General features: G+C 40.8%; 3 gene segments (V, D, J or C); all 3 read right to left on the reverse strand.

Annotated features, from left to right (window-relative positions):
• LOC140599256 (immunoglobulin heavy variable 3-74-like) overlaps positions 1-24,449 on the reverse strand; it is a 571,793-nt gene that overhangs the window by 541,717 nt on the left and 5,627 nt on the right.
• Positions 12,222-12,761, reverse strand: LOC112912727 (immunoglobulin heavy variable 3-33-like). The segment is given in 2 exon segments: positions 12,222-12,541; positions 12,644-12,761. Coding segments are annotated over 2 exon segments (366 nt in total).
• Positions 17,385-17,940, reverse strand: LOC112907978 (immunoglobulin heavy variable 3-74-like). The segment is given in 2 exon segments: positions 17,385-17,791; positions 17,895-17,940. Coding segments are annotated over 2 exon segments (453 nt in total).

Here is a 24,449-nt window from a genome sequence, read left to right on the forward strand (position 1 = left end):
TTCGTCATGGTGAATTATCCTATTAACGTACTGGTGGATCCTGTTGCTTAGGATCTTGGTGAAATTTTGCATCCATATCCAACAAGGATATTAGTCTGTAATTCCCCTTTTAGGTTGGATCTTTGTCTGCTTTTGAGGTCAAGGCAATGCTACCCTCTGAAAATGAGCGTTGAAGTTTCCTTTAATTTCTATTTTTTGGAAAATTTTCAGGATAGGTATTAATTCTATTTCAATACTTTTTGCATTCCCAGGGGTAGCCATCTGTCCCAGGACTTTGGATTGTCAGAAGATTTTAAATATGTTTGATTTTCATTCCCTGGTTTAGAGTTTTTACAGATTTTCTATTCATTCCTGTTTCCAACTGGGTTGTTTCTACATTTACTTGAAGGCATCCATTTTTTCTCTGATTGCTGAATTTGTTGGCATGTTATTGCTCATAATGTTCTCTCTCTTTAATAGTTTGTTTTTCATGTATTTATTCAATATTTATTTAAGCTCAATTTCCCAACATAGAGCAACACCAAGTGCTCATCTCATCATGTGCCCTCGTTTGTGCCCGTCACCAGGTACCAAGTCCCACCACCCACCTCTCTTCCCCAGCCCTTTCTCTGACTCCCAGGGGTAGAGTCTCTCATGTTTTGTCTTCCTGATTTATCCCCTCTCATTTTACCTCCTTCCCATATGTTCCCTTTCGTTGTATGAGACAAAGTATGATGATTGTCCTTCTGGGACTGACTTATATCATTGGCATAATACTCTGTAGTTCCAAACACGTTGATACAAATGGTAGCTATTGTTCCTTTCTAACGACTTAGAAATATCCCTTTGTATATATAAACCATATCATGTTTACCAATTTGTCTCTCAAAGGACATCGTGGCTTCTCCCAGAATTTGACTATTGCACAGAATGCTGCTATAAACATTGGGGTGCAGGTATCCTGCCTTTTCACTGCACCTTTATCTTTGGGGTAAATCCCCAGCAGTGCAATTGCTGGGTCATAGGGCAGATCTATTTTTAACCGTTTAGGAACCTCCACACTGTTTTCCAGAGTGGCTGTACCAGTTCATATTCCCACCAACAGTGGAAGAGTGTTCCCCTTCCTCTAAAACCTCTCGAACATGTGTTGTTTTATTTCTTATTAATTTTCGCCATTCTCTGTTGTGTAAAGTAGCAGCTGATTGTGTTTGGATGTCCTTTTCTCTGATAGAAAGTGATGTGGAGAATTTTTTCATGGACTAGTTGGCCATATGTAGGTCTTATTTTTTTTTGTGTGTGTCTTCATTTTTTTTTTAATTAATTTTTATTGGTGTTCAATTTACCAACATACAGAAAAACACCCAGTGCTCATCCCATATGTAGGTCTTATTTGGAGAAATTCCTCTCATGTTTTCTCCCCATTTCTTTTTTTTTTTAATTTTTTTTTATTTATTTATGATAGTCACAGAGAGAGAGAGAGAGAGAGGCAGAGACACAGGCGGAGGGAGAAGCAGGCTCCATGCACCGGGAGCCTGATGTGGGATTCGATCCCGGGTCTCCAGGATCGCGCCCTGGGCCAAAGGCAGGCGCCAAACCGCTGCGCCACCCAGGGATACCTTCTCCCCATTTCTTAACTGGATTCCTTGTTTCGTGTGTTGGGTTTGATAAGTTATTTACACATGTTGGATACAAGCGCTTTGCCTTATATGTTATTTGATAACATCATCTTCCCTTCTGTTGACTGTTTCTTTTTCTGTGCAGAAGTTATTTATCTTGAAGAAGTTCCAATAATCATTTTTGCTTTTGTTTCCCTTGCCCTCATGGATGTATCTTGCAAGAAGTTGCTGTGGCCAAGTTCAAAACGGGTATTTCCTGTGTTCTCCTCTACGATTTTGATGGAACCTTGTCTCACATTTTGATTTTATCTTTGTGTACAGTGTTGCGTTTGTAGATATTTAAGGCCAGGATTTGGGTTTGGGTCAGTGAATGAGTGAGCGGATGACAAGGGTTGTTTGCAGAGCCTTCTGAGCCCTGTTAACCATGATTTGGAGGCAGGTTTTCCTCTCTTGAAATGGAAAAAGTGTGAATGCCACCAAATATTTATGTAACTGGCTGAGGGAGCCTAAAGGGTTCTTTACACGGGTTCTTTTCATGAATAATCCTATCAATATATTGTTGGATCTTGCTGGTTATGATCTTGGTGAGAAATTTGCATCCAGGTTTATCAGTGGTATTGTTCTGTAATTCTCCTTCTTCTTGGGATGTTTGGTTTGGGGTCAACTGACATCACAGAATGAGTCTGGCAGTTTTCCTTTAATTTCTATGATTTGGATTAGTTTTAGAAGAATAGATATTGATTGTTCTTGTGGAATTTCCCTGGGGTATCATCTGCATCATCTTGCCTTTGGGAGATTATTAATCATGATTGATTTTCATTTCCATGTATTTGTTCTGTGCAGCTTGTCCATTCATTGTTGTTTCTGTTTCGATACTCTTTATGTTCCTAAGATTTCATCCATTTCTCCAGATCATCCAATATGTTGGCTTATAACTGCTCATTATCTATTCTTATACTTGCTTGTAATTCTTGGGTGTTTGTTGTGATTCCTCCTCATTTACTCATGATTTTATTAGTTTGGGTACTTTCACTTTTAAATTGTCAAAACTGTACAGTGTTTTCTTACACTTACTAACTCCCATGCAGGTACACTGGCCCCTGCCCATCTCCCGTTCCACTACCTCTTGTTCATTTCTCAGACTTAGGAATCTCTCACGTTCTGTTACCCTCTGAGTTTTCCTACGCACTTTCTCTCCTTTCCCCTTTATTCTTTTTCTTATATTTCTTATATTTTTCTTATATTTCTTATATTTTTTATATTTCTTTCATTTTTCTTATATTTCTTATATATTTCTTATATTTTTAAAAATATTTTATTTATTTATTCTTGAGACATAGAAGGAGAGACAGAGCGAGAGACACAGGCAGAGGGAGAAGCAGGCTCCATGCACGGGGAGCCCGACGTGGGATTCGATCCCGGGTCTCCAGGATCGCGCCCTGGGCCAAAGGCAGGCACCAAACCGCTGCGCCACCCAGGGATCCCCTATATTTCTTATATTATATACTATTTCTTATATTCCCTGAATGAATGAAACCATATAATGTTTATCCTTCTCCGAATGACTTACTTCTCTCAAAATAATATCTTCCAGTTCTACCCACATTGAAGCAAATGGTGGGGGTTTGTCTTTTCTAATGACTGAATAGTATTCCATTGTATACATAGAACACATCTTCTTTATCCATCATCTGTTGATGGACACCGAGGCTCCTTCCACAGTTCAGCTTTGGTGGTCATTGCTGCTATAAACATTGGGATGAGAGTGTCCCCACATTTCACTGCATCTGTATTTTTATAGTAAATCCCCAGCAGTGCAATCGCTGGTTTTCACGAAGTGCCTGGGGAAGTTGAGGGATTTTTAGTATATAGAACTAGACATTAAATTATTTAAAAAATTGAAGTAGAAACAGGAATTCATGTTTGGTGTCAGGTGATGAAGGTCAGTTGAATCGCACCTGGTAAAATAATTGACCTCTGACCTATTCCATATAGAGGAATAAGAGCCTCAGATGAATGTCAGTGGACACTTGTCCATGCTTCATGAGCATCCAGCAGCAACCCATATTTATAGGCCTTTTCCATTAGTGCAGGAAGTCACCAAACAATAATGGGATGATGGGTGTCTGGACAGGGTGAAAGTGAGGTGCGGGCTTCGGTGAGTTAGGAAAAGGAGCTGTGGTTTGAATTACAAGCCACATGTTACCACAGTGGAGTCATGATGGTTTTGGTTAATTAATATATGATCCCAGTTAGGGATAAAATGGATCAATCAAACATTTATAATCTCATTACCTCATATCACAATGGTTATATTTGAGGTATAATTTCTCTCCTTCTAGCAAAAGTAGATGAAAATATCTAAAGCATAGGGACATTTTTAAAAAAAAATATATATATATATATATATTATGATAGATTTTCTGTCAGTTCTTAAACATTCCCATTTTCATTGCTGTATTTCAGGAAAAAAAAAACACCATGTCACTTTTCAGATCTTAAGTTTTCTGAAGTGTAAAGGTCAATAGATTGAGGCATATGCAGCACATTGCATCACCCTCAACCACCTCCAATGGATCCTCATTTCTTCCACGACAACTGACATGGGGATCAGCCTTTCCATGCTCAGAGTCTCAGGAATGGACATTAGTCCTGCTCCTCACAGGACATCATCTGCACCTTTCCAGGAGCTTCCTGGTTTTACTGATTTAATTGAATAGACTTGATTTATGGATAATATGTTAATGTTTATCAGTTCTTATGTTCTTCCTTCCCTCATATAGAAAGCAATTAAACAGAAGACCAATCGTTTAAATTTTTTAAAAAGAGCAGTTAAAGACAGTATATGAAAGTAGACACTATACTCTCAAATCAAATACTGTATAAAACCTTAAAATAGAAAGATTAATTATGCTTCATAGTATAACTCATTATGTACTATTCAGATCAAGAAATTGCCCCTTGATAGTGTATTGTCTCTTCGGTTTCACAGAACTACTAATTAATAAATCCCTGAATAATATAATATTTGGTCATTAGAAACATCTTCTTGAGTTACACTATGAATTTAAGGGATTTAACACTGTTTAGGTTGTAATTAATTTTACAGATTTTATTTAAATTACTGTTTTAAACATGTAGTGTAAGATCAGTGTATGTTGTACAATGGAATGAGTCCACTCTTCCATCAAATGTCTGATGACCATCACAACAGGTCCTGATTCCCTTCAACAGGGAGATTTCTGTCTGGACTCACACTGAAGTCCCCTCAATGTGTCACTCACACAATAATACACAGCTCTCAGGCTGTTCATATGCGGATAAAGCGTGTTCTTGGCATTGTCTCCGGAGATGGTGAATCGCCCCTTCACAGTGTCTGCATAGCTTTTGCTGCTTCAACCAGTATTAACCCATGCGACGCCCTGCAGCCCCTTCCCTGGAGCCTGGCTGAACCAGCTCATCCAGTAGCTCCTGAACGTGAATCCAGAGGTCACATAGGAGAGTCTAATCGATCCCAAAGTCTTCACCAGGTCTCCCACAGACTCCACCAGCTTCACCTCACCCTGGGCACCTGCAGACACAAGACATCCTGGTCAGGGAACTGTCCCACATCATGTTTCTCTCACTCACCTCCAGTCACAAAGTCAAAGTCTCCGTTCTCCAGGAATTACCTTCTAAAATAGTGACAAGGAAAACCCACCAGAGCACAGACTGCATGGTGAGTTTTCTGTGTTCTGTCTCAATCCCTGAAAGGGGTCACCTAAGGTTCCTGGGGCTGGGGCTTCTCTCCTAGCGAAGGGTACAGGCTGGGCTGGCTTAATAGTAGAGTGGGGTGCTATTTGCATGTCCTCTGACTACATATCAAATTTAGCAGTTAGTATCCTTATGATACAGTTGCTCAGAACACATTTGTGGATCATGGCAGGGTTTTGCGGACAGGATATGTGTCAGTAAATTGTGCTTTCTCCAACCTCACTTGCTGCCTGATTACTTATCATCAATTATCTTCCATTTTTCCACATACACACTCAAGATAGGTTATGAACATAAAAATTTTCCACCACTTACAGGTGTATAACTATTCACTGCAGAAGAGAGCTTGTGTGAGTGTCTGAGACCACACAGCAGTTTGAAGTGAGTCCCAGTGTCTTGGCTGTGCTCCCCACCATGGGAACTGGATCCTCCCTGAGCCACTTCCAGGAAGAATCTGGACATGAGATTTGTAGGTTTCTGGAATTTCCAGAAGTACCAATTGAGTGATGTGTGGATACCAGTTCTCTCAGTCACACAAAAATGCAGACAAGTAGAAACCTTGACGGAGACTCACAGAGCTGACGGAGATGTTGTGGATTCATCTGCCACAGGGGCATTTACACCTCCTTTCTTTGTACATATGAATGGGAATTCTAAATAAAGATAGAAGAGTGGAATGATTATTAAAATAATTAAATCCATAAAATGTGACCAAAAAAGGATGTTTTTAGAGCCGCGTCCTCATTTATGGCATGGAGATCATTGTACTTGTACACTCACATATATTGCCATGAAAATATCAGTTATATTGATCCTGGAGCTTGTCCTTGGCAACTTGGTTACAGGCACTATGATTGTGTATTCAGAAATTGAGGACTCTTCCGTATTTTCCCAGACTAAACAAACTGTTTACCATGTCCCTACATGATGATGTTTGAAGAGAAAGACGCTTTATGATCTTCTATATTCATCTGACAATGTACACTTGCACCGTTTTCATATTTTGCATTTTGAAAATAATGAATCTATAAACATACATGTTTGAGGTTCCTTGTAAACCAGATTTTCTGTATTTTTTGTGTGAATATTTAGGTCTTTGTTTGCAGGTTCATGCTAAGGCTCCGTTTTTAATTTTCTGAGTAACCTCAATACTGTTTCCTGGAGTTGCTGTACCCCTGTCCACCCACATATTGTGACCAGAGAATTCTGAAAGGCTTCAGTTCTAGGGGAAGTGGTAGCCGGTGTCATTTATCAAGCAGAACAGACCACACCCAGTTAAAACTCATCAAAATCCTGGACAAGGACCACACACTGCCAACTGCAGACAGGGAGAGCCTCTGTAGGTATTACCTGATGGAAAAAGATGCCAAAACAGAGGAGCCCGGTGCATGCAGCACTCAAAAGAGACACTCTCTGAGGTGTCAGACCATACACTGTATATAACCTCTTCCTCAAAAAACTGTTCCTTTTGGAGGAGTAATCATAACTGGCTTTTCTAACACAGAGAAGAATTTAGACGGTTAGAGAAACTGCCATGGTGGAGGAATTCAATTTCATATTGCAATTCTGATCACCATCAGTATTTGGTTTCCTCAGACCAATCCTCATAACCCTGCAGTTTGAGCAAAGGGCTCCTCTTATATGTCCATTTGCAGGACATTTCTTCACTGAATGGATTGTGTGTATCAGGAAGACTGCCAGCAGTCCACACCCTCCAACTGGCAGCAACATCCACTGAATGGTGATAGAGGGTGGTGATAATAGTCCTGCTATTCAGATCTATTGGAGCCCATCTGTTGTCCCCCATTAAGCTCCTGTGTCACTGGAGACAAGAATGAGATAGTGTGCATAGTCCTCAGGTGGCAACTGTGACTTCCTGCAAATCATATAATGATCGTATCATACTCAATGGACTTTCTACATTAAAAGAGTTCTTGAGTGCATATACCTGCTGGATCAGGCGAAAGAGGGATATAAGATTATGATATTGTGTGATAAATGGCAGAGTGAGATTTAGAGTTTCTAGGTAACACAGAAGGTAGTTATCCCAAAATCTCTGTTTTTTTTTTTAACTTTAAAAACAGGCATTTATTTTTTGCATCAAATAGAGATGTTCCAATTATCCAAAGGATGGAATAAGGCAGGCTAGCCTACAGTCTAAGGCTAAAATGACTAACCCTAAAATGATTTAATTCATGTCCAGTAAAAGAAACGTTATCACCACAAAAGGCTAAATGAAAATAACACGATCTTAGAGAAGTTAAAAATATTTTTCTTTTTACATTTTTAAATAAAAAGTATCTAAAGAGATGAGAATCTTTCAAGATGACTGGCATAAATGGCCAACGATTAGTGTAAAATGCAGTATAACGCAAGGAGAAATAATCTGTTGTCTGCATGATATGTGCAGGGCTGATGGTGTATTTTAACCTTTTTTTCTTTATTTAAATTCAACTTACCAGCGTACAGTATGCCATAGTATACCACACTGTATTTGTCACATCATATGTGGTAACTGGGTGATGGGCATTAAGGAGGACATCTGATGTGGTGAGAACTTAGTGTTATGCTGTATGTTGGCTAAATGATTTTACATATCACATCATCTTTCAAACAAGAAAGTACTGAGGATTTGAAAAACACCCATTTTTGGGGTCGCTATAAAAACTGAGTTCTGGGGCACCTGAGTGGCTCCATGTTTGAGCTTCAGCCTTCAGCTCAGGTCAGGATTATGGAGTCCTGGGGGTGAGTCCTAACTCAGGCTCCCCAGAGAAAGCCTGCTTCTCCCTCAGCCTGTGTCTCAGCCTCTCTCCATGTCTTTCATGAATAAATAAATAAAATATTTAAAAGAGATAAAGCAGAGTTCAGGGAGGAATCTATCCCCCAAACTACAAAGAGGCATGTGTATCTACTGACATACCTGTGCTCTACATGATTTGTGGAGAAGCCTTGGATTTACCTAGAAGTGAGAGGGTTTCCAGGTGAGATGACCATTGGATCCCTGAGACTCATAAAGTATATTTCCCTCCATAACCATAGGGAGCATCCCCCAACTCACTGAATTCATGAATACAAGAATAGACATGGAAGGCAGAAGTTATCTCGTTTATTTCTGTCTCAATGTCTGTGCTGGACATCTCATGTTATCATCTCCTACTCTTAGACTGAGCAACACACATGACCTTCCCTGTTCTCATTACAACAGATCAGAATGAGTTACACCAACATCGACTCTGTGGCTCTGGGATGCAGCGGACAGATCATGGGTCTTGTCAAGCTCTGTTATCCCAGGATCTAATTATATATATTTTATCCAGATGAGATTAGAGATCATACTTAAAAAGAGTTCTACTTTCTATACAACCTTGCTGACATTTAGTATTGTCATAAATTAATTTATTCAATTCTGTAATTTAGTCAATAGGTGGAGATGTAGTGGTGTATTGTGAGGATTATTATATTTACATTTATCATTTACTTCTTTCCAGGGAATAGAACATTAATCTGTTACATGTTTCTTAAAGACTCCTGAGAATAGTGCCGCCTTCAGGGACGTGGAGGATGTAGGGTTGGTGATGCTCCCCACCTGCCTATTCACTATTCCTATTTGGGCTGCATAAAATCTGAAGTGCTCTAGAAGTCCCCTATGGGCATTTAAGATTGATGGTTTTCAAATTTTGGGGGAAAAGCTCTGACAAACTCTGCTGATCATGGTTCATCTATAGAGAAAGCTGTAAGGATGTTTCTGGATCTTAGAATCTACAGGTGGAAGCCTGTGTCCCTAGGTTATCATGGAAACTGAGCATTCCATCTTGAAATTAGTGGTATTTGAGCACATAAGCCCAAGATTGGGGCACGCACAGTGTCTCTCCATCACCAAATGGAAGATGTGTTGTGTTCTGGAGCAATCCTGAGGACACAGCATGTCACATTAAGGAGCTTCCAAATCCTCATGGAGCCTAGTCCTGCTCCACTGCATTCAGTCTCACACCCTGCACATATGAACTCATGGAGAGAGTAAGGAATTATTTGAAAGGGCAAAGAAAAGCGGATACTCATCCACAGATGGATCTGCAGATATTCAGGCAGAATTTAAGAGTGGAACTCAGTAGATTAAAATTGTCTTCACATCCCAGATGCAGCTGGCTTTTGAGACGAGTGGAATTTCCTTTCAAGACAGGATTAGAGCGCTAAGTAGGTACCAATAGCTTGTAAGGAGGAGACCAAGCAGAGACCCTTCAGGATGAAGGTGTTGGTCGCCCTCTCAGGTAATGGGCTGTGACAAGCTGAAGGGTTCCTGAAATCAAAGAGTGTATGTAGTTGGTAGATGAAGAAGGAAGGCCAATTAACAGTTTTTATTCTCGTTTGGTTACTAAAATGAGGATTGCAACTGTCATACATATTCCCTCCTTGTATCATTTCAGATCTTCTTTGCTAACAAACACAATGGGAGGAGGAGTTACGATGTCAGACCTGCAGGGGACCCTGGGCTTGTGTCATCCCTGAACACAGCTGGATATTTATCAAATAATTCTGAGCTAACAAGAAACCAATTTTAGGACAACGAGAACAAAATGTGCTAGTCTGCAAGTAGAAAATTGACACGTTTTGGAATGTAGGCATTTTGGAGTGTTGTTCTGGGGAGGAGACATAGCTGTGGGGCTGGGGCGGGAAGGAAACTACTCCCTGAAGCTACCACAATTAGGATGAGCAGCATAGAGGAAGATAGTTTAGAGTTCATTTCGTTCTATGAGTTCATCATAGAAATCCACCCACTTGAGGATATGGCAGGTTAAAAGTGCTCAGATGTAAATGCAGGCTGGAATCTAAAACAACGTTTTTAAAGATTCAACTGGGATTGAGCAAATACTGAAGACACTCCAAAATCACTTCTTGGAGAGATAAAAGAAATAATCCTTTGTCAGCCAAAAATAAAAAATGCTATTATAGACATGTTATCTCAAATGCATGAAAAAAGGAGGACGGATTAAAGAACAGCATGTTGGGGAAAATAGAAGATAACATGGTGGAAAATCATGACAGAACAATAGAGGGAAACAAAGTAATTGTCCCTAAATATAGACATAGGGAACTCTGTGACTTATGAAACAGTAACATTCCTTTGATAGGAGGCCCAGAAAATGAAGACCAAGAAGCAGTGGCAGGTTTATTCAATGAAATAATTCCTGAAACGCCCCCTAATCAGAAGGACAGAGACCTCAACATCCAGGAAGCATCCAGGAACTCTCATGAAATTCAACAAATTCGACCTTCTCCAAGGCATTTCATATTCAGTCTCACAAAATATGCACACAAAGAAGGAATCCTGAAAGCAGGAAGGGAACTGCTGTCCTGACCCTCACAGCCATCAGTCTAACTGCATGTGGACGATGATGCTCAGAGTCAGGTCCCACAGGGTCAGCACATCCCCATCTTCTGGAAAGGTTGATAAATCATCATCCTTACACTAAAGTTCCACAGTCTCCCAGCCCCCAGTTGCCTGTGTAAATGTTCTCCATCCGAGTGTCCCCTGGGTCTTGTTTCCGGAGTCCTAGGAGTGTCCACAGGTTCATCATCTGTGTAGGATGGAACATGTGAGAAATCCACCCTTGATCCCATGGATGGAACCTATCAGGGACTTATCACAAAAAAATGCATCAGAAAACTCCAGATCATCGGGGCTTGGATTATCGTGTCACCAATATCTTAGCCTGTGCCCCCTAATGGAACATCGTACTTGGTCTGTGTGGATTAAACAGACACTCATTCCCAGAGTTCTGGAGTCTGGGAAGCCTGAGATCCAGGAGCAGGCAGATATGGTGTTTAGAGAGCATCCACGTCCTACCATATCCTTTCCTCAAAAACACACTTTGGGCCACGGAGCAGTGAGCTTTCCCAGTCCTGATGTATAAGGGCCTGGTCCTATCCTGAGGCTGCACCCTCCTGACCTAAGTGCTCCCCTAAGGCCACACCAACTCTTACTATCACAAGGTCATTAGGTTTCAACATGGGAAAGGTAGAGGTCACACACATTGGGCTGATATCAGCACCGGAAGGATCAATGATTTATATCCTGGAAGTGGAAGGCTCCTCCAATTGAGCTCCTCACCCTGAGGATTCTCATAGATACAGTGGAAGTTTCTGGTCCCTGCACAAGGACACACATGACCTTCAGAATCAGCTGATAACTTGGAAGGCGATAGATTCCACTTCATCTTCTGGGTGAGTTGTGAGTCCACTTTTATAATCACATCATAATTTTTGCCTCTTCTCCCTGATCATACTTCTCATTTATCACTACATCAGTTATTATGCTTTTGTGCATGGATTGTAGGTCCCTCTTTTTAAACAATTTTATTCATTTATTCATGAGAGACATAGAGAAGATGTAGAGACACAGGCAGAGGGAGAAGCAGGCACCATGCTGGGAGCTTGACATGGTACTCGAACTTGGGACTCGAGGAACATGGTCTAGGCTGAAGGCAAACTCTAAACCACTGAGCCACCAAGGGATCCCCGGATCCCTCTAGTCTTTGAGGTACATAGAGATATTTGTACATTTCTCAAATTTGGGTAAAAAGTAAATAAGTGTAAGCAAGTCTGTCTTCTCTGCATATAAAGTAGCAGTTTTCCTAAAGAATCTGTTTTCAAATCAGAAGTCAAATAGTTAAGAACAAATTCCTGGTCCAGAGAGGCTCCCTGGGGGGAAACAACTCCTTGGAGAGGAAGCCCAGACCCTGGCAGGAAACCTGCCCAGAACCTCCATCTGCACCTGCTTCTGGGCCTTCAAGACAGAAGTGGTGAGGAGTTTGCACCCCCTGGTGGTCCCGATCCCCTTCTATAAGGAGGTTTGTGTCTGGGCTCACACTGAGGTCAACTCATTGTGTCAGTCGCACAGTAATACACGGCTGTGTCCTCGGCTCTCAGGCTGTTCATCTGCAGATACAGCGTGTTCTTGGCGTTGTCTCTGGAGATGGTGAATCGGCCCTTCACAGCGTCTGTGTAGTATGTTCTACTTCCATCATACCAAATAACTGCGACCCACTGCAGCCCCTTCCCTGGAGCCTGGCGGACCCAGTTCATGCTGTAGCTACTGAAGGTGAATCCAGAGGCCACACAGGAGAGTCTCAGGGACCCCCCAGGCTTCACCAGGTCTCCGCCAGATTCCACCAGCTGCACCTCACCCTGGACACCTGCAGACAAAAACATCCTGGTCAGGAAACTGTCCCACATCCCCTGTTTCTATCACTCACCTCCACTCGCAGACTCAGGGCTTCTGGTTCTCCATGAATTACCTTTTAAAATAGCAACAAGGAAAACCCAGCAGAGCACAGACTCCATGGTGGTTTGTCTGTGTTGTGTCCTGAGCACTGAATGGGGTCACCTGGGGACCCTGGGCCTGGAGCTCCTCTCAGAGCTGCAGGGTCGGGGCTGGGCTTGTTTAATCAGTGGAGGGAGGGCCCTATTTGCATGTCCCCTGACTATATAGTCACCTGCCAACTTAGATTCAATTCTTAAAAAGTTATATACAAAATTGCTTCAGAACCCCAGATCAGTTTCTTTTGGTTTCACAGTGGATTTATGATGTTCTAATCCAAAACGCATTTATCTTTGCATTTCTGTTCCTCTTTAAAGGTCTTTCATTAGTATAGGTCATTTTTAAACAGTATTTTCTCTGCTTAATGATGTTTAATCATAAATATTTATTTTTCTTACCAGTACAAAGATGATTGTTTTGTAAATTTGATACAGAAAATTTGTTGGTAGTGGGTAGGATTTAACTTTTTTCTCTATGTTGATTTTATATCCTCAATTTTCTTTGAGTTCATTAGTTACTTGTAGTTGGTTTTTGAAATAATTTTCCTCGTTGATGGTGTATATACAAACAGATTATTTAACTTCCTGTTGACTGATTTTAATATCTTTTATTTTATTATTGCCTTATTTCAAGGGTAATCTTAGATTTAGGTGCATAAATATTTTCCCTGCTATTTGTCAGATTCTTTAATATTTTGTCTGATATATAGCAGATCTAGGAGAGCAAATGAATTTCTTTTTGCATGTGGATCAGCTCCCTAGTATATGGTGTGGTGCGGGACCTCACGCAGGACAGGAAGTCTGTTCACAACTTCTGCCCAATTCTGATTGGAGATATATATCTTTGGTGTGTGTTGAGATTGATAAGTTCATTTTAGATTTGAATTTGAGCCTTTAATCTGATAAGACATTTCCAAATATCTTCTCGCATTCTCTAGGTGGCCTTTTAGTTACTTTGAGTGATTCCTTTCCTGTGAAAATGCTCTTTCATTGATGAGGTTGCCATAGTTCATTTTCCTTTGTTTTCCCTTGCCTCTGGAGACACGTCTAGAAGTGGTTGCAGCTGAGGTAGAAAAGGTGCTGCCTGTGTTCTCCTGAGGAGTCTGATGGTTTCCTCACTCACATTGAGGTCTTTCATCAACTTTGAGTCCATTTTTATTAATGATGTAAAACAAATGTCCACTGTAATTCTTCTGCATGTGGCTCTCCAATATTGCCAACAGCATTTATTGAAGAGATTTTCTTTTTTCCATTGGATATTCTTTCCTGCTTTGTCAAGATTTTTTGTCCATACTATTCTGGGTCCATTTCTGGCTTCTTAAAGTTTTCTATTTATCTATAAGCCTGTATTTTTTCCAGAGCCATACTGACCTGGTGATCACAATGTCGTAATTTACCTTGCAACCAGAATCAGGATGTCTCCAGCTTTGCTCTACTTTTTCAGGATTGCTTTGGTTATTGGAGGTCTTTGTGGTTCCCTAAAGGATTTTAGATCATTTGCTCAAGCTGTGCGACAAATGCTGGTGATATTTTATAAACCTGGCTTTGAAAGGATAACTTGCTCTTGGTAGCATAGTTATTTTTTCGATATTTATTCTTATAATCTATGAGAATAAATACTTTCTATCTACTTGTGTCTTCCATACTGTCTTTCATACGTGTTCTGGAATGATTAGAGTATACATCCATCCCTCTTTGGTTAGGATTCTCCCTCATTACCTGATGATTTCTGGTGCAATTATAAATTGCATGCAATCCTTGTTTTTCTTTTTCTATTTCATTTGCACTATATAGAAAAGCCATTGACTTCCTTGTATTCATTTTACATGCCGATCTTGCTAAACTCTGGTGTCAGTTCTAGAAATTTTTTCAAAGTAGTCTTTGGGACTTGAACTTAAAATAACTTGTGTGTGAAGAGTGAAAGTTTGATTTTTTCTTTGCTGAGTTGGAGGACATTTCCTTATGTTTGTTGTTTGATTGTTGAGGCTAGGCCTTCTGCCAGAATGGTGAAGAACAGTGGTGATGGAGGGCATCCCTGTCCTGTTTCTGATCTTACGGGAAAAGCTCTCAACTTTTCCCTGTTGAGGAAGACATTCTCCACGTGTGTTCTGTAGATGGCTTTTATGTTGAATATGTTCCCCTATCTCTACGCAGCAAGAAATTTTTAACATGAACGTATAATCACTCTTGCCAAAAGCTTTTTGGTCGTGAGTTGAGATTATAAAATGGTCCTTATCCTTTGTTTTATTAATGATCCAAATCCCATTGTTGGATTTGCAGATGCTGATCCACCCATACAAACCAGAAATTAGGCCCATTTTGTCATGGTGAATTATCCTATTAACGTACTGGTGAATCCTGTTGCTTAGGATCCTGGTTAAATTTTGCATCCATATCCATCAAGGATATTAGTCTGTAATTCTCCTTTTAGGTTAGATCTTTGTCTGCTTTTGAGGTCAAGGCAATGCTACCCTCTAAAATGAGCTTGGAAGTTTCCTTTAATTTCTATTTTTTGGAAAAATTTCAGGATAGATATCAATTCTATTTCAATACTTCTTGCATTCCCAGGGGTAGCCATCTGTCCCAGAACTTTTGACTATCCGAAGACTTTTAAATATGTTTGATTTTCATTCCTTGGTTTGGAGTCTTTACAGATTTTCTATTCATTCCTGTTTCCGACTGGGTTGCTTCTACATTTACTTGAAGGCATCCATTTTTTTCTCCGATTGCTGTATTTGTTGGCATGTTATTGCTCATAATGTTCTCTCTCTTTAATATTTTGTTTTTCATGTATTTATTCAATATTTATTTAAGCTCAATTTCCCAACATAGAGGAACACCAAGTGCTCATCTCATCACGTGCCCTCCTTAGTGCCCGTCACCCAGATACCAAGTCCCACCACCCACCTCTCTTCCCCAGCCCTTTGTCTGACTCCCAGGGATAGGCGTCTCTCATGTTTTGTCTTCCTCTCTGATTCATCCCCTCTCACTTTACCTCCTTCCCTTATGTTCCCTTTCATTGTTTGAGAGAAAGTATGATGATTGTCCTTCTGGGACTGACATTTCATTGGCATAATACTGTGTAGTTCCAAACACGTTGATACAAATGGTAGCTACTGATCCTTTCTAATGACTTAGAAATATCCCTTTGTATGTATAAACCATATCACGTTTATCAATTTGTCTCTCAAAGGACATTTTGTTTCTCCCAGAGTTTGGTTATTGCGCACACTGCTGTTATAAACATTGGGGTACAGGTATCCTGCCGTTTCACTGCATCTTTATCTTTGGGGTAAATCCCCAGCAGTGCAATTGCTGGGTTAGGGCAGATCTATTTTTAACCCTTTAGGAACCTCCACACTGTTTTCCAGAGTGGCTGTACCAGTTCATATTCCCACCAACAGTGGAAGATGGTTCCCCTTCCTCTACATCCTCTCGAACATGTGTTGTTTTATTTCTTATTAATTTTCGCCATTCTCTGTTGTGTAAAGTAGCAGCTGATTGTGTTTGGATGTGCTTTTCTCTGATAGAAAGTGATGTGGATAATTTTTTCATGGACTTGTTGGCCATATGTCGGTCTTATTTGGAGAAATTCCTGTTCATGTTTTCTCCCCACTTCTTAACTGGATTCCTTGTTGCTTGGGTGTTGGGTTTGATAAGTTATTTACACATGTTGGATACAAGCCCTTTGCCTTATATGTTATTTAATAAGATCATCTTCCCTTCTGTTGACTGTTTCTTTTTCTGTGAAGAAGTTATTTATCTTGAAGAAGTTCCAATAATTCATTTTTGCTTTTGTTTCCCTTACCCTCATGGATGTATCTTGCAAGAAGTTGCTGTGGCCAAGTTCAAAAAGGGTATTTCCTGTGTTCTCCTCTATGATTTTGATGGAATCTTGTATCACATTTTGATTTTATCTTTGTGTACGGTGTAAGAGAATGGTCTAGTTTCATTCTTCTGCAAGTGGCTGTCCAATTTTCTCAGCACCATTTATTGAAGACACTGTACTTTTTCCACTCTAGAGTCTTACCTGCTTTGTCGGATAAGAGTTGAACATGGAGTTGAAGGCTCATTTCTGGGTCTTCTATTTTGTTCCATTGATCTATGTGTCTGTTTTTGTGCCAGTAACGCACTGTCTTCATGATCACAGCTTTGTAGTGCAACATGAAATCCGGCATTGTGATGCCCTGGCTCTGGTTTTCTTTTTCACTATTCCCCTGGGTTTTGGAGTCTTTTCTGATTCCACACAAATCTTAAGATGATTTGTTCCACCTCTCTGAAAAAAAGTCCAAAGTATTTGATAGGGATTGCATTGACTGTGTAAATTGCCCTGGGTAACATTGACATTTTCACAATACTAAATCTTCCAACCCATGAGCATGGATATTTTTCCAACTCTTTGTGTCTTCCTCCCTGCTGCACAGGGAGTGCTGTTGTGATTCAGAAAAATGTTCAGTTGATGAGTATGGGTTATTTGTAATTCATTTATAGTCCAGGTCAGGGAAATTTAAGTTCAAGAAGTGAAAGTAGTGCAGTTGTTTACAAAAGTATGCAGATGCTAGAGTTGATTTCTCAAGTTTCTAAGACAGAGAATGAATACTTTAACACAAAATCCTATGTTCAGAGAGACTCCGTGGGGAAAACTGCTACTTGGAGAGGAAGACCCATCCCTGACAGGAATTCTGCTGATAACCTCAGTCTGCACCTGCTCCTGGGCCTTCACGACAGAAGTGTTGCGTAGTGTGCACCCTCTGGTGGTCCCGATCCCCTTCTACGGGGAGGTTTGTGTCTGGGCTCACACTGAGGTTCTGTCACTGTGTCCCTTGCACAGTAATATAGGGCCGTGTCCTTGGCTCTCAGGCTGTTTATCTGCAGATACAGCGTGTTCTTGGTGTTGTCTCTGGAGATGGTGAATCGGCCCTTCACAGCGTCTGCATAGCTTGTGCTACTTCCATCACTCCTAATTGCTGCGACCCACTGCAGCCCGTTCCCTGGAGCCTGGTGGATCCAGTGCATGTAGTAGCTACTGAAGGTGAATCCAGAGGCCACACAGGACAGTCTCAGGGACCCCCCAGGCTTCACCAGCTCTCCCCCAGACTCCACCAGGTGCACTTCACCCTGGACACCTGCAGACACAAGGCATCCTGGTCAGAAAATTATCCCACATCTTCTGTTTCTCTCATTCACCTCCATTCACATACTAAAGGTCTCTTATTCTTCATGAATTACCTTTTAAAATAGCGATGAGGAAAACCCAGGCGAGCACAGACTCCATGGTGAGTTGTCTGTGTTCCGTCTTGATCACTGAATATGGTCACCTGGGGATACTGGGGCTTTGGCTGCTCTCCCAGCTCAAGGTCTGGGCTGGGGTGCTTTAATTAGTGGAGGGAGTGCAATATTTGCATGTCCTCTGACTATATCTTCAGCTCTTGACTACAGTTAGATTCTAATGAGTTTATAGCAAGGATTGCATTACCTTTGCAGACTACTTTGTGATGATGTCATTCAGGAAATATCAAGTTCTCATCTGTGAGTGGTGTAATCTTTTCATTTCTTCCTCTCTACTGATTAATTTTTATTGCCTACTTTCCCTGGGGAGATCTTCACCTTGTTGGAGCAGAAGAATTGCTCTGCTTTTCCTCTGATTTCATTGCCTCATCTAATAGCTCAGTAGACGTAAGACAACTAAGGTGAGATGCATTTCATTTTCCACGTGCATGAGCTATGTAAAATACAACACCCAGATAATGACCACAGCAGGCAGCACTTCTGTCCTTAGACAATATGATGTCGCGTTTGTAGATATTTAAGGCCAGGATTTGGGTTTGGGGCAGTGAATAATTGAGCGGATGACAAGGGTTGTTTGGAGAGCCTTCTGAGCCCTGTTCAGATTTGGAGGATGGTTTTCCTCTCTTAAAACAGAGAAAGGGTGAATCCCACCAAATATTTATTTGACTGGCTGAGGGAGCTTAAAAGGTTCTTTACACAACAAATGCAGTCTTAAAATGCCAGAGTATCAGCGTTGGATTCATGTGTCACTAGTATCTTTGCCTGTGCCTACAAAACTTAGGAATGTCTGTCTCAACTCTAAAGAAAGTCTATGATGTTTTGATAAGGATTGCATTGACTGCATAGAATGTTTTGCATAGCATATATTTTTAAAATATACCTGTTTTTAAAATTATTTCATAACTTTCTTATGCATGAGAGACACCTAGAGTGATGCAGAGACATAGTCAGAGGGAGAAGTGGGATCCCTACAGGGAGCCCATTATGGAATCCATCCAAGGAACTTGAGTTTGCCCAGAGGCAAAGGCAGACACTCAATCACTGAGCAACCCAGGTGTCCCAACAATAGTTATTCTTCTAATACATAAACAAGCAATGGTTTTCTATGTCGTTGTGTCTTCCTCAGTTTACTTCTTGAAACGCTGTATAAGTAGAAAAGTGTTGAAAAAATCGAAGTACCACAAGAGGGGGGATTTCAATGTTGGTGGTCAAGCTCTATTACTTAGTTGTTATCATCAATACAACTTGGTACTTGCACAAAACACCACATAGATAAATGGAACAGAGTAGAGAAGCCAGAAATGGACAATCAACTCTATGATCAACTAATCCTCCAGAATCAAGAGTGAATGCGCAATGGAAAACACACAGGCTCATCAATAAATAGTGTAGAACGCTCAGCAAAGTAACTGAAGAAGACACAAAGAAAGGGAAAATATTCCATGCCCATAAAATGGAAGAATAAATATTTTTAAGATGCCTCTGATACCCAGAGCGGTCTACACATTCAATGCAATCCCCATCCATATACCATGTTCCCCCGTGTAGTTAACACGCAATGTGATACTGAGTGTACAAAATAGTGATGACACTTCCATCCATCCTCCACTGCTCCTAGGACCAGTGTTCTCCCTTATCCCTATCCGCTATGTCACCCGGGCCCTCCGACCCCCCCTTTACTAACCAACACTATGTTTCCATATTGATGAACTGGTTTGTCTCAATAAATTTTTCCTCTTGGCTAATTTGTGTTTTTTAATTTAATTTTGCATATGAGTGGGTCATACGGTATTTGTCTTGCTGTGACTTTGTTAACATTACACGCACTAGTTCCATACTCTTTGCTGCAAATTGCAAAGATTCATTCTTCTTTGTGTATGTCCCGTATCTCTGCATCCTTTCATCAGTAATGGACAGTTGGGCTGCTTCCCTTATTTGCCTACAGCACAAAAAGCTCCTATAAATATAGGGATGCAAACTTCTCTTTGAATTAATGTTTTATTTTTTGGGTAAATACACTGTACCACAACTATTTGATCATACAGTAGTTCAATTTTTAACTGTAGTAGGAATATCTATACTGTTTTCACAGTGTCTACACCAATGTCACTCCCACCAGCAGTGTACGAGGAACCTTATCACCTTTAGAAACTCTTCACAGTGTTCAGATCATGGAAGAAGTTTTCAGAGCATGATGCTAAGACCCTAAGAGGAGATGACTGTTCAACTGACCTCCTTCCCTGGATTAAGAATTCCATAGATCTTGTGTTCTCTGGTGAGTGTGAGTGTCCTCTGATGGTCCAAGTGCACCTGTTGGATCCCAGGATCCCAGCAGAGATTTGCGGACCTGTTTTCCTCCCTTCTCCTGTATCCACAATCAACATAGAGAACTTTGCAGCATGAGCACCATGGAGCCTCCTGTTCAGAGAATGTCTCCCCTTACTTATTTCCCATCTTTGCCTCCTCACTCTGCTCCTGGCCTACAAATATCCAGCTACCCTTACTGTATTCAGAGGTGTCCAGGAATCTTGTATCAAGTATTCCTTAGCACATTTAAGAGACAGAAGCAGTTTTTCTTCGATAAAAGTTAGAAGAAAATGAAAGACACTTTCTGGACTCACAAATTATACTGAATCAGGCAGATAAAGTGCTCTGGCTCAAACATGTACCAACTTCTAAGAAAAGGAAGGATTGAACCAGATTTAAAAAAAAGAACAACACAGTAGTTGGAGTCTGAGATTCAGAACATTCTCAAGCCTTGATCCTAATGGAATGTTGCCCAAATGAATGTTCATTGCTTAGTGTTGGCGATGCCTTCTGAACTTATATTTTACCTCCTCTGGAACAAGAATGCCAGCACCTGTTCTTTTATGGTTGTGGGGAATTGTGTTCATAAGGAGGTGATCTGTGTTTTATTTTATTTTTTTAATTTATTTTTTGTTTGCTTTTGCATTTTGTTTGGTGTTTCCAGTATTTTTTATAAGATTTTATTTATTTATTCATGACAGACACAGAGAGAGCGAGAGAGACAGAGACACAGGCAGAGGGAGAAGCAGGCTCCATGCAGGGAGCCCATGTGGGACTCGATCTGGGGACTCTAGGATCACCCTGGGCTGAAGGCGACGCTAAACCACTGGGCCACCGGGACAGCCCTGTTTCCAGTTTGTGTGTGTGTGTGTGTGTGTGTGTGTGTGTGTGTGTGTTAGATTCATAGATCTATCACCTCCTAGAAAAGGATTTACACCAAAAGAAGGTACCCAAATATCACCATACATGAGTTAGATGATTAGATTTGGGGTGGTAAATTATTATATGTAGGTAAAATTTGGCCTTGTGTCATTGCTGTTATGGGTTGCCATTTAGGGTGATGCCAATGTGTGTCACTGTGAATGCCATGTGAGAATAAGGTGAACATTTGCATGTCTGAGTATGGACTGTATTTATCTAGGTCATTGTTGAATCTGTATTTGATAACTTTGTGGCCCAAAGGATTGTCATGTTTGATAATTTCAGAGATCTTGATATTACCACCATGATGGCGAGTTTCGATCTGGACATTGGGGGATTGAGTGACATTCACCTTCTGTCCATCTCATGTATCCAGATGCGGGGGACTGAGGACTCAACATCCATGAGTGGTTTCACTCTGAGAATTGTGCAGGGAAAACCTCATAACCAGGTGAAGGCACTTTCCTCTATAAACTCCAGGTCTCTTTCTGGTTCTGTGTGTCTAACTGAACTCAGATATGCGTACATGGATGGATGGAAAACTCCATGAGTCAGAGAGACTTTGCCATATAAACAAAAAAGGTCCCTAAATTTGTCATTGCACCTGAGTCTGGTGTGCAGCTGGTTCTCTGCAGGCCTGATGGGATGATGCAGGACACTTGTCAGTGGAGAGGGGAGCCATCCCTAAAAACATAGCTCTGGGATGTCTGCCAGAACCCATGACCATCCTCAGTATGAATGTGATTAGACCCAGGGGTGCCCACAGGGTGTCTCTTACCAGCAATCATTAGGTCCCTGACATTTTTGTGGAGCCATCAAGCCTCTGAGTTGTTTCTCTCCAAGTGTTTCATTGCCATAGGTTCTATTGGATGGGAAATGTAGCCTCTCTCAGTGAGTTCAGGGGACCTGCTTCTCCTGGAAGGAGTCATTCCTGGGATCTTGTCCCTGGTATAAACCTCTGATCTGTGTTCTGATAGTGGAAGTGAATGTCTTTTTCCCTTGACGATAAAACCTGATATGGTTTCCACACTTGTTCCCAACCATTCTCAGTGTGAACCACTAATGAGATTGTCATTGGTCTGATAATCCTCCCAAGGAGCCAGTGCTGGGATGCATGGGTGGTGTCAGGGGGTGAAGACCAGGGTAAACTCCTGGTAAACAGGCATCCCCAAGCTCAGTGTTGTTTCCTACAGAGGAAAGGGAGGTGAATGGGAATGCCAGCTGACACTTGCCCATGACTCCTGCAGATCCAGCAGCAGCCTGTGTGAACCCGTCTGGTCCAGAAGTTCAGTATGACCCCACGCAGGCAGGTGCCCGTGAGGTGTGGGTACAGATGATCTAGGATGGGCAGCTTTGGATCTATGTCTATCCTATGGGACACCACACTGATAGTCCCTATAATTTAGTTACCAATGTCCTTTATCTGTCATTAATAAAATGATAAAATGCAAAAAGAGGGACTTATTTAATTAGATTCCTTTGGCTACATCCTTTGAGGCAAAATTTCTCTTTATTCCTGAATGTAGAATGCTCATAAAATTATTCTAAAACTTAAAAAAAGACATTTATAAATATACGGTAGATTTTCTGTCACTTAAACCGCTTTATATTTATTTTAGAAATAGTACTCAGAGTGAATCTTAAGATTCTTGAGGTGTAAAGCACAGTACTGTTAGTCATATGCACTGGAAATTTTCACCCTGAAGCACCTACAACGGAACCTCATTGATTCCACAACACCTGATATGTGGGTCAGCCCTTCCAGGCTCAGAGACTCAGGAATGAACCGCTGGTCGCATATCATCTGGGCCTTTGCAAGAGCTCCCATGGTTATTGATATACTTTAGTTGAGTAGAGATACAGATAGTATGTTAATGTTTACAAGGTATATCCTCTTCATCCCTCATGTAGGAAGCAAATAACATCAGGACAATTAGGCAGGAGTTAAAGCACAAGCATATTCCAAAGCAAAAAATTTAAGAATAAGCCATCTACTCCCAAGTCATACAAGATTCTGAGGGGCAAGATGGCAGAAGAGTAGGGTCTCTAAATCAACTGTCCCCACCAAATTACCTATCAGTTTCAAGTAATCCTGAACACCTACAAATTCGGCCTGAGATTTAAAGAGAGAACATCTGGAATGCTATAGTGAGAAGAGTTCACGCTTCTACCAAGGTAGGAAGATGGAAAAATATAAATAAAACAGCATCCAAAGGGGAGGGGCCCCAGCGAGGAGCCAGGCTAAAAGAAGCCTTAATAATCTACATTTTTTAAAAAAGATTTTATTTATTTATTCATCACACACACACACACACACACACACACACACACACACACACAAACACAGAGGCAGAGACACAGGCAGAGGGAGAAGCAGGCTCCATGCAGGGAACCTGAAGTGGGACTAGATCCCGCATGTCCAGGATCACACCCTGGGCTGAAGGCGGTGCTAATCTGCTGAGCTACCCAGTCTGCACAATAATCTAATTTTATCCTACTTTTCACTACACCAATTGTTAGATTATAAAGTCAGGAATTTCCATTTTTTATAGATTATTAAATTTCATTGTCACATACATGGAAATTAGTGAATCCCTGAATACTATCAGCTTAGTTTAATAGAAAAAAAACTGCCTGAATTATACAGGAAACATAGGACAATGAAAAAAATTTCCAGTTGTAGTTCTTTTTTAAAATGTTTATTTGAATTGCAGTAGACACTCCTGTGTGTGTGCACCTGTGTGGTAATTATTATTCAATTATACACATGAGTATATTTGTGTAATCAGCACCACAGCTAAGCCATAGAACTGTTCTATAGAAGGTATCCCTCATGCAATCCTTTTATAGTGAGTCACCACAATACTACTCACTTCCCTAACTGTTGGAAACCACTAATCTTTATAACATTTTCATGTCAAAAATGTTATAAAATTGGAATCATACACAATGTACCATAGGGATTGCCTTTTTTTCACTCAGCATAATTCCCTCTAGGTTCATCCAAGTTGCTGTGTGTATCAATAATTTGTTTCTTTTCATAGCTGAGTTGTATCCCATGGTGTCGATGTAAACTGTTAGTTTAACCATTCATTGGGTGAAGGATATCTGGGTGATTCTGAGTTTTAGCTGTTACAAATAAAGCTGCTATGAACATTGAAAAAAACGAATTGCAGTAGAGGTTACATCCAGTGTAACACCCGTCCATGTATCCAACGTGCTGATTGAACCCTTCCATACATCACCCAGTGTTCATCAGGACAAGCG

Source organism: Vulpes vulpes, chromosome 6 (assembly GCF_048418805.1).
Source record: "Vulpes vulpes isolate BD-2025 chromosome 6, VulVul3, whole genome shotgun sequence".
Taxonomy (NCBI): domain Eukaryota; kingdom Metazoa; phylum Chordata; class Mammalia; order Carnivora; family Canidae; genus Vulpes; species Vulpes vulpes.